The sequence below is a fragment of the Megalobrama amblycephala genome, linkage group LG5, assembly GCF_018812025.1.
Source record: "Megalobrama amblycephala isolate DHTTF-2021 linkage group LG5, ASM1881202v1, whole genome shotgun sequence".
Taxonomy (NCBI): domain Eukaryota; kingdom Metazoa; phylum Chordata; class Actinopteri; order Cypriniformes; family Xenocyprididae; genus Megalobrama; species Megalobrama amblycephala.
In genome coordinates, this window is record NC_063048.1 from 27,990,427 (window position 1) to 28,007,384 (window position 16,958).

Genomic DNA, 16,958 nt, shown 5'->3' on the forward strand with positions numbered 1-16,958 from the left:
GTGATTGTGCCAACTCTATATAGCCTACTACTGTATGCTTCCAAACTTGATTGGTTGATTAGTAAGATTGTGATTCCTATTTCATTACAATGGCAGACCATTTGCCAATTCAGCATATGTTACAAATATTCCATGTCATAGGTATTTTTGGAGTATACATGCAGGTCTGACAGATTTGATAACTGAAATGGATCATTTGCATGTGGAGACTCACACGATGAAAGAATGTTTAGAAGTTGTGAACAGTTTGACAATTTTACTGAGAATCAACTATCTATCGATATACAGTCTATCTATCTATCTATATATATATATATATATATATATATATATATATATATATATATATATATATATATATTGTATCTATATGATATGCTATGGCTAGTTTCATAATTAGCATTTATGTATCCTTAATGCACACAGTTAAAGTTTTGGTTTGTGGTAACAACAGATGGTTTTTGTTGGAAGATTAAATGATCTCTAACACTGTGCTTCTCTAGCAGCACAATAATACATAACAGAAGTCCCAGATACATTCAGCTTAAAATCAAGAGTAGAGTCTTTTGCACCATCTCCTGCGATCTTGAACTGTTTTTCTGCGTATTGACTTTCAGTGACTCCATTCGTGTAAAGCACATATCCGATGAGATTTAGAGCTGTATCACCCTTCAGCTGCTCATACCATAATATCATGTTATAGTCTGGTATTGTGTGAGAACAGGTGAGTTTAACAGGTTCATGAGTTTTAACCAGCAGGTCTTTCTGTGTTTGATTAACTTTGTCACTCAGTGATTCCCCTGTTTGAAAGAGAAGGAAAAGCACATTAAAAATTATGTGGAAGTCTAGAGCCATATGAAAATACATAAAGGAATGATTCTGTACCTGAGATCAAGAATGGCAGTGCTGTGAAATAAATGAAACATACTGTAAATGTCATGTTAATGCTTCAGTGCTGGAGCTCTCAGAGTGATGCACAGAATAAAATACCTAGATCAAACTCTCTCAGTGCTCTCTGAGAAACATAAAGCCTGTCCCACTTCCTTTGATAAATATGTTTTTATATCAGGTTGAAAAGAGACTCCTACTGGTCTTGATAGCAGTTGCACCAATGAGGCACATACAGCCATATTAAAGTTTTTCTCAACTGCTTTCAACAGCCTTACCATTCTCTAACCTGTAAGTTCTGTCACAACTGTTCGCTGGAACATCAGAACTCTGTTGTATGTCTGCAAAATGTAGTTACTCACCCAAAACCTTTAATTTATGCTTCAAAACCTAGTTGGTTCAGTCAGTCAGTCAGTATTGCGTCAGTAAGTTGGCCAATGCCACCAAAATAAAAATAGTTTTTGTCGTCATGCAACCCACACTGGTCGAAATGTTTAAATATTTTTTTCACTATGAAAATATTTGTTATGTACAAATTGCACATGTTTTCTACTTTTTAGTTGACACTGTTTTCTACACTATACAAGAATGTCAGTTTTGTCTAGCTGAATGCTCTTGTGTATTACACTGAGCTTTATACAGATTTCAGCAGTAGGTAATAAAATTACTAGGGAAAGTCAATACTATAGTACACAAAAAAAATTCAAACTGTACTGTATTTACTGAGGTACAGTGTACTTACTGTATTCATACTGTATTAAAAAACACTTGTGCTGCTATGGAGGTGGGATGCGGGTAAGGTTAGGGGCAGGTTTAGTGGTATGGATAGGTTTATGGGTGAGGTAAGGGAAATCTCAACAGTATAATTACAGCTGTATTTTTATTTTATCTTTTTTTAAAAGTACAATGTAAAAATATGTATTCACACAATAAGTGCATTCTATCAAATGATTCATTTACAATACATGTCAGTACAAAGACACCTAATATAAAGCAGGACCAAACTTTTTTATTTATTTATAGCACATTTATTTTTGTAGAAATGTGTTACATCATGTAAACTGAAAATTCGCAGTTGCTTGTTCATTTTTACATATTCTATTACAGTATTACAGTCTTCCCAACACCATACATTCTTACATATATATTGTTCTTCCATGACAAACAACTGTGTATTTTCAGTTTATATTTAACACATTTCTACAGAAATAAACTGCTGTTGCTGTTTGGGGATTTAGACATTCCTCCATGTTCGAAAATGGTTGTGATTGTGCCAACTCTATATAGCCTACTACTGTATGCTTCCAAACTTGATTGGTTGATTAGTAAGATTGTGATTCATATTTCATTACAATGGCAGACCATTTGCCAACTCTATCTATCTATCTACAGTATCTATTTTGTATCTATCTATGCTATGCTATGCTATGGCTAGTTTCATAATTAGCATTTTATTTATCCTAAATGCACACAGTTAAAGTTTTGGTTTGTGGTAAGAACAGATGGTTTTTGTAGGAAGTTTAAATGATCTCTAACACTGTGCTTTGCTAGCAGCACAATAATACATAACAGAAGTCCCAGATACATTCAGCTTAAAATCAAGAGTAGACTCTTTTGCACCATCTCCTGCGATCTTGAACTGTTTTTCTGTGTATTGACTTTCAGTGGTTGGATTCTTGTAAAATACATATCCGATGAGATTTAGAGCTGTATCACCCTTCAGCTGCTCATACCATAATATCATGTTATAGTCTGGTATTGTGTGAGAACAGGTGAGTTTAACAGATTCATGAGTTTTAACCAGCAGGTCTTTCTGCGTTTGATTAACTTTATCACTCAGTGATTCCCCTGTTTGAAAGAGAAGGAAAAGCACATTAAAAACAATGTGGAAGTCTAGAGCCATATGAAAATACATAAAGAAATGATTCTGTACCTGAGATCAAGAATGGCAGTGCTGTGAAATAAATGAAACATACTGTAAATGTCATGGTAGTGCTTCAGTGCTGGAGCTCTCAGAGTGATGCACAGAATAAAATACCTAGAACAAACTCTCTCAGTGCTCTCTGAGAAACATAAAGCCTGACCCACTTCCTTTGATAAATATGTCTTTATATCAGGTGGAAAGGAGACTCCTACTGGTCTTTATAGTAATTGCACCAATGAGGTACATACAGCCATATTAATAAATAATTAAATCTTTTATTGAAGTTTCACGAGTTCGTTTCCTCATAAAATCTTTAAGCTAAAAAGGTTAAGTGTATTTGGCTTGCTGTCCGCTGTGGAGGGGCTCGAGGAAGCAGCTTCAGCTCGAGCTTGGACATACCCCCCCAGGGACTACTAGTGCCTGGAAGAGGAGTATGATAGATGAGATGTCTAAATTATGTGGTGGAGTTGGGGAGGTGGAGGGATATCGAAACAACTGATGCCAGAGCAGGATGAGTAGCTGCTTATATGCTCTGGTCGTTAATTGAAAGATTATGGTTCCCTCCTCTTGAAATTATGTTTGAATTTCACTAATTGAAAGATTAGGTAGGTTCACTCCTCCCGAAATTACATTGTGAACTTCACTACAATGGCAAAACCACCACTGTCAAACTAAGCTACCAAAAAATCAATTTCTACATCCAATATAGAAGTTAATTCAGAGGATTTTTTAAGCTCATGAACATCTCTGTATACACTATTGTAATCGCTTTTACCATAAATCAAATGAATTATTAAAATTAAAAATATATTATTAACCTTTAAATATTTATCTATCCATCTCATCTCATCTATCTATATGCTATGCAATATAGCTAGTTTCATAATTAGCATTTATGTATCCTTAATGCACACAGTTAAAAGTTTTGGTTTGTGGTAATAACAGATGGTTTTTGTAGGAAGATTAAATGATCTCTAACACTGTGCTTTGCTAGCAGCACAATAATACATAACAGAAGTCCCAGATACATTCAGCTTAAAATCAATAGTAGAGTCTTTTGCACCATCTCCTGTGATCTTGAACTGTTTTTCTGCGTATTGACTTTCAGTGACTCCATTCGTGTAAAGCACATATCCAATGAGATTTAGAGCTGTATCACCCTTCAGCTGCTCATACCATAATATCATGTAATAGTCTGGTATTGTGTGAGAGCAGGTGAGTTTAACAGGTTCGTGAGTTTTAACCAGCAGGTCTTTCTGTGTTTGATTAACTTTGTCACTCAGTGATTCCCCTGTTTGAAAGAGAAAGAAAAATGGAAATTAGTGTGAATCTAAGTCTAGAGCCATATGAAAATACATAAAGGAATGATTCTGTACCTGAGATCAAGAATGGCAGTGCTGTGAAATAAATGAAACATACTGTAAATGTCATGGTAGTGCTTCAGTGCTGGAGCTCTCAGAGTGATGCACAGAATAAAATACCTAGAACAAACTCTCTCAGTGCTCTCTGAGAAACATAAAGCCTGTCCCACTTCCTTTGATAAAAATGTCTTTATATCAGATTGATAAGAGACTCCTACTGGACTTGATAGTAATTGCACCAATGAGGTACATACAGCCATATTAATAAATAATTAAAGGTGCCCTAGAATTAAAAAGTGAATTTATCTTGGCATAGTTGAATAACAAGAGTTCAGTACATGGAAATGACATACAGTGAGTCTCAAACTCCATTGTTTCCTCCTTCTTATATAAATCTCATTTGTTTAAAAGACCTCCGAAGAACAGGCGAATCTCAACATAACACCGACTGTTACGTAACAGTCGGGGTGTACGCCCCCAATATTTGCATATGCCAGCCCATGATCAAGGCATTCACAAGGGCAGAATGTCTGGATGTGCACAGCTGAATCATCAGACTAGGTAAGCAAGCAAGGAAAACAGTGAAAAATGGCAGATGGAGCGATAATAACTGACATGATCCATGATAACATGATATTTTTAGTGATATTTGTAAACTGTCTTTCTAAATGTTTCGTTAGCATGTTGCTAATGTACTGTTAAATGTGGTTAAAGTTACCATCGTTTCTTACTGTATTCACGGAGACAAGAGCCGTCGCTATTTTCATTATTAAACACTTGCAGTCTGTATAATGCATAAACACAACTTTATTCTTTATAAATCTCTCCAACAGTGTAGCATTAGCCTTTAGCCACGGATCACAGCCTCAAATTCATTCAGAATCAAATGTAAACAATATAACAGTATACAATACTCACATAATCCGACACATGCATGCAGTATGCATGGCGAACACTTTGTAAAGATCCATTTTGAGGGTTATATTAGCTGTGTAAACTTTGTCTATGCACTGTTTAAGGCAAGCGCGAGCTCCAGGGGCGGAGAGCACGAGATTTAAAGGGACCGCAACCTGAATCGGCGCATTTCTAATTATGCCCCAAAATAGGCAGTTAAAAAAATTAATTAAAAAAAATCTATTGGGTATTTTGAGCTGAAACTTCACAGACACATTCAGGGGACACTTTAGACTTATATTACATCTTGTAAAAAAACATCTGATGGCACCTTTAAATCTTTTACTGAAGTTACAATGGCAAAACCATAGGGTGACCAGACATCCCGAAAAATTCGGGACAGTCCCAAAATCTAAACTGTTGTCCCGAATCCCGAATCTGGCCCTGATTGTCCCGAAAATTATACTAAAGCAAAATCTTGAGAAGTTATTGTCTGATAAACATTAAAAACTGTCTGCGGAGGTTGAGTCGTCCTGCAGCCAGCCCCCGCCGGCTGCTCATTGGCTGCAGCATCTTTTTTCTAAGTTCTAAAAAAAAATACTGTAGGCGGCTAGGCGCAAATTTAGATATGCATGCCCTTTTTGTTTAAGCCTTGATGAAGAGAGCGTAAGTTGCTGCAGCCGCGAGGAGAACAGTGATGCACGCGTAAAGGAGTGATTGATTGTTCGAATCGCAGCACTGTGTACAAAAAAATACTTCACTACACAATTATTTCGTTATTTTCGTTTAAGCTTATTAGCGTTAGGCTATAGAAAGGTCTGATTTATGCACTGTTACTTACAACAGTCATTGTTTTTTTTTTCTTTTCACAATGACATTTGAGTTCATGATTTTAATGTTGTTTTTTTTGTGGCAGACTAAAGACTAATGACAGACTGTTGATCTTTTAATAAAAATATGTTTGGTTCAGGTTTTAAATTCATTATCTTTTATTATAGGCTATAATATTATAGTCTAATATCATAGAACAAACAGGATGTTTTTCACATTGCAGCAAAACAGACTTAAAATACTCCGTCATTTCTTGTCATAGAGACATAAGTAATATATCAATTGAAACTATAGAATGTCTTCTTTTATTTGTGTACACTCAGAGTAAAATCACAATGTTGTGCTTTTTGTAAAATAAAGAAAACTAACATGATGCGTGATCTCTCCTCTCCCTCTGAACGAAGTCCAATCTGATAGTTCTCAGAAAATGAACTGTAACTTATGAATACTAATGACAAAAAAAATGACACTTACGTCTAAAGAAACGTTGAAATGTCAGGTTATAAATCGTGCAAGTCAAATCGAAAACAAACATTCTGTGTTTATGTAATCTGTATGAAAAGTGAGCCATGTCAGAAGTCTGTGATTCAGCTCATTATCCGCTAATGCGGCCACGCCCACGGAGCCAGCGCTATTCAGACGCAAATTCAGAGGCAATACATGCATTCATCGTCTCAATCGTGTATTTATTGTCTTGAAAAGTGTTTATTTGGATGTTAAAGCAATGGTTAGCGATCTCTAGAAGACATGCCGTTAGATCCTAGTTTCTTTTCTTCTTTATATGAATTTGTGGCCTAAAGGTGTACAGAGAGCGCCCTCCGGCTGCAAGTATGAATTGAAAATACCATTCCTGAAATGTCCTCTTCTTCTTTAGAATAATTTGTGGCCTAAAGGTGTACAGAGAGCGCCCTCCGGCTGCAAGTATGAATTAAAAAAACAGTATCCAGCACTCATAGTGATGACAATAAATATTACTTCTCCGTATAGAAAATTGACATAAATATATAAGAATCCATCAATATTTCTCCAAATGTGCATGCTTTTAAGCTAAAAGCCTATATGAAATGCCATAGAGGTAACATAATTGTTCAGACACTTTGCATCACAGAAATACATTTTATTTTAAAGAATATAATAGAATACCATTATTTTAAATTGTAATAATATTTCACAGTATTGCTGTTTATGATGAGCTGAGACATTATTACAGAGGGTTTTTTTCACAGCCTACCTGACTGAAAGGCCTCATTAATATGCAAGTCATTTCAGGTCATTATTATGTGATTCTTTTGTCTTCTCAGGTGTAAATGGCCCATTATTCATGCAGATTCACGCCTCCACGCATACTGTGTTTCTTGACAAAAAGTGTCTTACAAAAACTAAATCAATATATTGTTTTATATGAAGGAGTAGGCAGCATAATTTTTACATAATTCTGAAGCAAAAACTCTAGTCTACAACCTCCAATACCCAAAAGTTTTGTGAACACAGATTTAATATACTTTTTTTGGCCTTATTTCAGTGACTTAAGTTTTTTGTTTTTTCAATAACCACGCATAAACATTATTCCTTCAAAAATACAAACATGTACATACATGTTCCTCACATATTATTGTAGCCTAGTTTGTGCTGAATACAGTGTAATGACACTTTTGTCATTTATATGTTTATGAACAACTGAAAAAAGCACAAATGTCAGGGCATGTCAAAACTTCTCCAAGCCCCAAATCAGCCTCAGACTCCAGAGGGTTAATGCACACAGTTAAAAGTTTTGGTTTGTGGTAACAGATGGTTTTTGTAGGAAGATTAAATGATCTCTAACACTGTGCTTTGCTAGCAGCACAATAATACATAACAGAAGTCCCAGATACATTCAGCTTGAAATCAAGAGTAGAGTCTTTTGCACCATCTCCTGTGATCTTGAACTGTTTTTCTGCGTATTGACTTTCAGTGACTGCATTCGTGTAACGCACATATCCAATGAGATTTAGAGCTGTATCACCCTTCAGCTGCTCATACCACAATATCATGTAATAGTTCTGGTATTGTGTGAGAGCAGGTGAGTGTAACAGGTTCATGAGTTTTAACCAGCAGGTCTTTCTGTGTTTGATGAACTTTGTCACTCAGTGATTCCCCTGTTTGAAAGAGAAGGAAAAGTGGAAATTAGTGTGAGTCTAAGTCTAGAGCCATATAAAAATACATAAATGATTCTGTACCTGAGATCAAGAATGGCAGTGCTGTGAAATAAATCAAACACGCTGTAAATGTCATGGTAATGCTTCAGTGCTGGAGCTCTCAGAGTGATGCACAGAATAAAATACCTTAGAACAAATAAACTCTCCCAGCACTCTCTGAGGATCGCCCACTCTTTTTGACTGATGTTTCTTAAAATAAGGTTCAAATGAGACTCCTACTGGTCTTAATATTAATTGCACCAAACAAGTTTCAAAGTGTTCACTAACTGTACCATTATAGCAGAAAAATAAATCTGTTCTTTAGTGAAATAGACTTTCAGCATTATATTTAAGGACTGATTTTTTTTTTTTTTTTTTTTGTTTTTATGTACCTTTAAAGAGGTACTTTAAAATGAGCAGTATGGGCTTTCAATATAACTACTACATATTACATTAAAGGGATAGTTCACCCAAAAATGAAAATTTGATGTTTATCTGCTTACCCCCAGCGCATCCAAGATGTAGGTGACTTTGTTTCTTCAGTAGAACACAAATGATGATTTTTAACTCCAACCGCTGCCGTCTGTCAGTCATATAATGGCAGTAGATGGGAACTTCATCTATAAGAGTAAATAAAGCTTGCTTAGACAAATCCAAATTAAACCCTGCAGCTCATGACGACACATTGATGTCCTAAGACACGAAACGATCGGTTTGTGTGAGAAACTGAACAGTATTTATATCATTTTTTACCTCTAATACACCACTATGTCCAACTCCGTTCATGACTCCTTTAGTGATGTCTGATCGCACTCTGACAGCGGCAGTGATGTCTGACACTCATTGAAGTATATGCGCGAGACATCACTGCCGTTGTCAGAGCGCGATCAGACATCACTAAAGGAGTCATGAACGGAGTTGGACATAGTGGTGTTTTAGAGGTAAAAAATGATATAAATACTGTTCGGTTTCTCACACAAACCGATCGTTTCGTGTCTTAGGACATTAATGTGTCGTCATGAGCCGCAGGGTTTAATTTGGATTTGTCTAAGCAAGCTTTATTTACTCTTATAGATGAAGTTCCCATCTACTGCAATTATTTGACTGACAGACGGCAGCGGTTGGAGTTAAAAATCATCATTTGTGTTCTACTGAAGAAAAAATGTCACCTACATCTTGGATGCGCTGGGGGTAAGCAGATAAACATCAGATTTTCATTTTTGGGTGAACTATCCCTTTAAGTCTGACAAATCCTCTCAGTGAAAACTGTCATAGTTGAGTCTCTACCACAGGAACAGGTGTAAATGAACACTTTCGTGTTTCTTTATCTGTTAATCACAGAATCAAATAGATATTAGTTTTTGTAATGAACAGCAGGAATCTAAAACACTGTGTAATATGCAGCACAAAAATACACTGCACTGTCATCAGATGAGAGACTTTTAATGGTCAAAGATCCATCGCTGTTTCCATTCCCAGACATGTCTATTTTGTCTGTGAAATCATTTTCATTGTATCCTGATGTTGCAAGCAAGTATCCCATTAATGTGAACCCATGGTCCATGGTTTTGTCTGTACCAGTTGATTTGATTGTAACTGGGCACACTGTGTCGACACTGGATCTTTGCAGATTCCCCTTGATCTCTGAATCACATCAGGTGGAGACTGGTCGACATTGTAACACAGAGAAAAGCCTGTGGAAAAAAAGAAAAGAAAAATCAAACAAAACAAAAAAATACTTGACAAAAATAATAGTGACTTAAATGCTTAGAGCCTTACCTAAGAGATTGATCTGTGTAAGAGTAAATATGATGACAACTCTCATGTTGACACTCAGTACTTAAAATAATCTAACCTGAAAACTTTAGTGCAGCAACAACAATAATAATAATTAAAAAAAAACACCACAACAAAATCACTGATATGCTGTGGATGTACGCACAAACATGAACAAAGTTCAACTCTGCTGTGAGCTTGTTTAAATCAGGTGGTCAAAATTAGCTGGATTAGCAAGACACAGCTAGCCCCTGCTGGTAAATGTTGTAACTACACCATCTTGAGGCAAAAAGAATTTTTCTCCATTGACGGCCATTTTAATCATCATAGATAGATTATCTATCAGTGCCCAATTTATGGAAAACTTATGGGGGTGATATGGGTTTATATGTAGTGCCTTTTTGAGATAAATTAATTGAATTAAAAATGCAGCATGATTGTCATCAAGTGATAACTTAGTGAGGTCATGTGACAACAATGTAGTTTATTACAGTTAAAAATGTCACAAAAGTCACAAATGTGTATCTTATTTAAATAAGAAAGTGCAGAGAAGTAGTTTGTTTTTGTGAATCTAACAGTAAAATACAGGTTTAGTGGTTTTGTAGCAGGTGAACGAATGCTATCACCTGTTTTAGTGCACACTAAAGATATTATGATGTGATAAAGATGGTTTTTGTGCTGTGTTGTGGGGATTTAACACACTGTGACTCCGTGCTGCACAGAAATAGACTGCGCTGTCGACTGGTGTCAGATTCTTGATTGTTAGTGTGGCACGACTTCTGCCATCTCCATCCAAGCCTGTTTTGTTTTCAAACTCCTTTTCAGGGTTTTTGAAGTTGTTGTTGAGATAACCAAGAAAAATGAATCTTCCCTCATCAGATTGTTTATACCAGAGAATGAGTTCAAAGCCCTGGTCAGAATGTGAGCAAGTGAGAACAGCAGATTCTGTGAGCTTCCTCATCAGGTCTGGAGGAGACTGCTCAACTTTCTGACTTTGTACAAGACCTAAACAGAGTGAAGTGGTGCATAAATGATACATGGACATTTTCAGGAAATTCATTTCTTGCCATTAAATTACATGTTCTTAAGAATCTTACCTGGCAACATGGTGAAGAATACAGCAAACATTATCACCATTGTAACATTTAGCATAGGCAGCCAGTGATGGAAAGCAGCTTAACACCTGCTAACAACACTGAGACAAAATAAAAGTCACGACAAGTGAAAGGAAGTGATGTGTTTTGCTCCAGGAAAGAAACGTCACCTCAATTCGATGCACAACACTATGCTAACCATATTTAATGTATAGCTCTATACTCTTGCTGTACATCTCAACAACAGTATCATTGAGAACATGACGTCTTGTGAGCTATAAAAGAGCAACCTCTGAGAATTAAAAATAGGGTAAAAAAATACTGGGACTGTACAACCATACATACAAAAGAAAAAAAAAACAGATTAGGTTTTAACATTGTATTTTCCTGTATGATATTTAGATACAGTAACAGCATGCATGACCAAATAAACTCACATCCCCAATTTTTATATGTTTGGTCCCACTTTATATTAAGAGTCTTTAAAGGTGGACTCAGTAGATTTTGAAAAACACTGTCTGGAAGTTAGTTGGGCTGACACCAATAACTAACGTGTAACCATGCAGCATTAGGGGGTGTATGACGGTCGAGGAGAGAGGACCCGAGTTTATATTAGAAAAGCTTTCCAGCACTGGAGAGTGCTAAGTGGGAAGGCCTGAAAACAGATGTGGAGGCTGCTTTGATTCCTTCACATGTGAGTAATACTGGGTTTTGATTGTCTGGAGCTGCTGTGCTGTTGGCGACTAACATTGAAAACATTGTATTTACTCTTGTGTATTGTGCGTTAATTTTTTGTGCTTCCTTGTCGTTCATTCATCAACTGCGCTTTATTTTACGTGAAGAATTTTGTTGCGTGTCAGCTGTGATAAACAGACACCCACTCGCACTGCATGTGTAACAGTGGCCAGATAATGAGAGTTGTGCAGTTAAACCACTCGCCTTGCCTGCCAGCAGCGATCGGCCTGGGGTTAAACCACTCGGAGCAGGGTGGTTGGGATTGGAGTGTGACTTTTGGAGGTGAAGCAATGAAGAGAGGGGTGCGTTTGTTTGGGTTGATTTCAAATATCAACAATGTCCAACAGCGTTTTTCAAAATCTACTGATCCCACCTTTAACTACTACTAACATTTAATTTATCATTTGATACAATGCACTTATTGTGTACATACATGTTTTCACAATGTACTTACAGCATGTAATTACAGCTGTAGATAATTTGTAATTACAACCCTTATATCTTAACCACCATCTTTAGACCTGACCTTACAATACAACATGAAGACTAACATTTGTACCTACATTTTCTATGTAAGTACATGTTAGTTAAAGTGTTAACATACATATTAGTAGTTAATATAAAGCGTGACCAAATTTTATTTTGTTTTTCAGACTGTTTCATATGCATTCCTGATGCCTGGAGTTCCTGTAGCTCAGTTACTTTAATTCTCAAAAGAATGTAAATACCCTTAATGAGTCGCTTTGAGTAAATGCCAATACATACACAACACGCTTCTTTGAGCAAGTAAGACATGCTGCTGAAGTACAATAGCATACATAAATCACCCATAGCAGATCTATACAGGTGGAGCTGGGGAAGATGGAGGGTTTCTGAAAGCGTGCTGCAGTTAAGGACCTATCAGCCTGCGCCATTTAGAGTTTCATGACAGAACTTTATATTTGTGACACTCGTCATGTGAACTCCTCTACTCAAAGGTCAGTTGGGAGATATTTCGATCAGCCCAATTGGGTTTCAGAGCTGTTCTGAACATATTTTACTTCTGCTATTGTAACAGAGGCCAGCTAGAAGTCGCTATGCGAGTAAACCTCACTCCTCTGATCTCAAGAGATGGTCTAGCGACTGATGCTAGAGGTTGCAACCTTTAGCCTCCTTGTTAGAACATCCAACTCCCAAGCCGGAGACCCAGGTTCGAGGCCCGCATAGAGTGGGGCAAGTAGTACCTAGGTTAGGGGTTACACTATATATTGTTGCATTTTTCTTTAATTTTCATGTTTTTAATCAAAACATACTATATAAACAAGTGACAAAACCATCTGTGGTTGATTATTGTTTTCATCAAAACTGGCAGAGTCTCAAATACAGTAAACACCACAAGAGCAGGTGCGATTCAAGATATTAAACTTTTCATGTTTTTTTTTTTTTTTTCTTAATAGCAGAATCAAAGAGATGTTTTTGTAATGAACAGCAGGGATCTAAAACACTGTTTAATATGCAGCACAAAAATACACTGCACTGTCATCAGATGAGAGACTTTTAATGGTCAAAGATCCATCGCTATTTCCATTCCCAGACATTTCTATTTTTTCAGTGAACTCTTTTTCTTTGTTCGGACTTTGCACAAGTAAGTATCCCATGAATGTGAACTCTTGACCCTGGTTTTGTCTGTACCAGTTGATTTGATTGTAATTGGACACATTGTGTTGACACCGGATCTTTGCAGATTCTCCTTGTCTCACAATCACATCAGGTGGAGACTGGTCAACTGTGTTACTATGAGAAAATTCTGTGAAAAGAAGAATGACATATTCATTTCACTGTCAAAACAGAAAAGAGAAAAAGTTGGAATACTTTATATATAGTATATAAATATAGACAGAAGCCTACCTGAGAAAATGATCAATGTGACAGTAACTATAATGACAACTCTCATGTTGATATTAAATCTTAAAGATAATATGAGCACATAAGTCCAGCAATGACAGTGTAAAACACTAACAAAACTAAGATGCTGTGAATTTACTTCAGAGGTCGCATTACACTCTATAGTAAATGTGTTGCAGTACAGCTCCACCTATTGAAAAGTAGGCATGTCATATCTCATCAATATTCAACAAAAGATGAAAATTCTGTCATCATTTACTCATATTCATGTTGTTCCATCCAGACCAGTTGCATTTTTTTCATCTGTAACAAAGATTTTGCAGATTGCTTTGCCATACAACAAAAGTGAATTCGGAGTTGCTGAGTTGCAAAAATGTCAAAATATCACTATAAAAACATATACAAGTAATTAATAAGGACCCATATATTATACAATCCAAATGAATTGTGAAAGGAACAGAACAATAATTTTTATAGAAAAACTGTATAACATTTCCTCAGTTATAACCTATGAAATACTGTGAATTGCTCCAGTAAACTTTGTAATTAAAAATCTATAAATTACAACATACTCTAATAAAAAAGTGTTGCCACAACTTAAAATATATAAAGTAGACCTTTGCTTTGATAGATACATACATATAGTGGATGGATGGATGGATGGATGGATGGATGGATGGATGGATGGATGGATGGATAGATAGATAGATAGATAGATAGATAGATAGATAGATAGATAGATAGATAGATAGATAGATAGATAGATAGATAGATAGATAGATAGATAGATAGATAGATAGATAGATAGATAGATAGATAGATGACATAATTTTCATTTTTGGGTGAACTAACCCTTTAATGGGTTTATTCAGGTGCTAAGAATTTTGTGGTAAAGAGGTTTACCAGAAGGTTATTGTAGGAGTGATTAACGGGTCTTTATCACTGTGCTTTGCTGGCAGCACAGTAATACATTGCAGTACTCCCAACAAGATTCCTTTCTAATGTGTAATTAAGAGTAGAGGCTTCTGCACCATCTCCTGTAACGTTGAACTGATTTGCGAATTGGCTTTCAATGGTTGGAGTTTTGTAATATACATATCCAATGAGATTTAGTGTAGTATCACCCTTCAGCTGCTGATACCATAATATCATGCGATAGTCTTTAATGGTGTGCGAACAGATGAGTTGAACTGTTTTCTCAGCGTTTGTTATCAGATGTGTTGGAGTCTGATAAATTTGGTCACTTAATGATTCTCCTGTTTAAAACAGACAAAAATGTATTTAGCAGTAGAAGTTAGTAAAAAAAACATAAACCGAAGGACCAAATAAAGAAATAGTTTACCTGAGGCCCAGAATAGCAGTGTTGTTAAATAAATTAAACACACTATAAATGTCATATTGATGATTCAGTGCTGCAAGAATGACATGAATGAACAACAGTGTATGTGTGTGAGGTCTGAACACGGCATGTGAATGAAGCACATGAGCCTGTTTCATTCCACGTGATATGTGACTTTTTTATTTAGGCTCAAAGGAGACCCCTATTGGTTGTTTCAACAAACCGACTCAAAATCGGCTTGAGTTGTTTGTGTCAGAAAAATAAAAATTACTATATGTTAATGGGCTAAAAACATGCTTTCAATCGAGAAATGGCTTGTGAGACTGAGCACACCAAGAAGAATTTAGTTTATTTGTGTATGGACCAAAATTAATTAAAAAATTATTAAATAAAGTCAAATAATGTGTGTTACAGAGAGTTAGTAGTATTTGGCTTGTCATATGATTTCGATATGTTGATGGATCATGTAGAATAAAACAAATTAAAACAAATTTTTTAAACTATTTTTATGCATTTCTCATGTGAAAAGGTTTAAATTCTGTGTGTAAACTAAAATAATAATACAAAACAAATGCAAATACTTTATCTACTCATCCCTGCATGTAGAAATTCACCCACAGCCAGCAGGCGAGCAGGTGTTAGATGTTTATCTGCAGGGGAAGGACTGCATGTTTTTGTTGAACTTATAGATTGGGCTATACTGCTGTGCATCCTGCTTTGCACAGAAGTAAACGCCACTGTCAGAGCTCTGTACTTTGAAAAGAGTCAGGTCTAAAGATGCCCCATTCCTTGCAGCAGATGCTCTCTTTTCAAAATTCTTTTCCCAGGTGAGTGATTTAACATAGGAATACACTATCTGCTCCAGCGGCTCAGCAGATGTTTGTCTGAACCAGTACATGCTGTTGTGTGATGTTCCAATCTGGGAACATGATATAGTCACATTGAGATCCTCAGTTACAAAGAAATCAGGTGACTGTTTTAATCCCAAATCTGTAAAAGAATGAATTAGTGAAAAAAAGAATGAATTTAAATAAAAATAACATTAGTTTCAATGATTCTGAAAATACACATTTCAAATCAGATAGTTTGAAGGTTAATATATAACAAACTAGCATAAATTTGTAAGTGTTGTGAAATGTGTGATTTAAGTTACAATATTTTTATTTAGCCTACCTAATGGAAGAAGCAAGAGCAAAAGCAGCAAACCAAACATTTTGTTTTTATGAGTGTTGTAAAGAAACTCAGCAGCTATAGCTGCATGTGAGGACATCTAGTGGATTGAACATATAATGCTGGGAAACATTAGTCCCTCCTTCAAAATGATTAAATCTAGCTGCTAAATGAAGTTGTGAGGAAGTGATGTGGCATCTCCATGTTGCAGCTTACATCTTTAAAAGTACTCGTCCCATTCATTTATATTTTTCTTTTAGGCTTTGGGTAAAATAGATTGTGCTGACATCCTGCTGATAACGGCAAAAATGTTAGATCGGATCTCTTTGCTATTGCTATTTACAAAGGCATGTCAGAAGACATGCCTTTGTATCCGAAACTGTATTAGAGTGTCACCCAAAACCATAAAACTGTACTTTTTGTCTGGTACTCAAAATGATATTAAAGAATTAGTTCACATTCAAATTAAAATTTCCTGATAATTTACTCACCCATATGTCATCCAAGATGTGCATGTCTTTTTTTTCTTCAGTCGAAAAGAAATTAAGGTTTTTGATTAAAACATTCCAGGATTTTTCTCCATATAGTGGACTTCAATGGAGCCCAAACGGTTGAAGGTCAAAATTACAGTTTACAGCGATCCCAGACGAGAAATAAGGGTCTTATCTAGAGAAACCATCGCTCATTTTCTAAAAATAAATAAATAAATAAATGCTCATCTTGAACTAGTTCTCTTCTTGAATTCCAGCAGTGTAGACACAGCTATAAGTGTATTACTGCCCTCCACAGGTCAAAGTTTGAACTAAATTGTCATATACAATATGCTAGTGCAAGTATATAACAATTAGTTCAAACTTTAACCTGTGGAGGGCAGTAATATGCTTAGCA

The 16,958-nt window shown here is 35.9% G+C and overlaps 1 gene segment (V, D, J or C); it reads right to left on the reverse strand.

Annotated features, from left to right (window-relative positions):
- Window positions 1-15,444: 15,444 nt before the first annotated feature.
- Window positions 15,445-16,302, reverse strand: LOC125268943. The segment is given in 2 exon segments: window positions 15,445-15,890; window positions 16,074-16,302. Coding segments are annotated over 2 exon segments (441 nt in total).
- Between the last annotated feature and the right edge of the window lie 656 nt (window positions 16,303-16,958).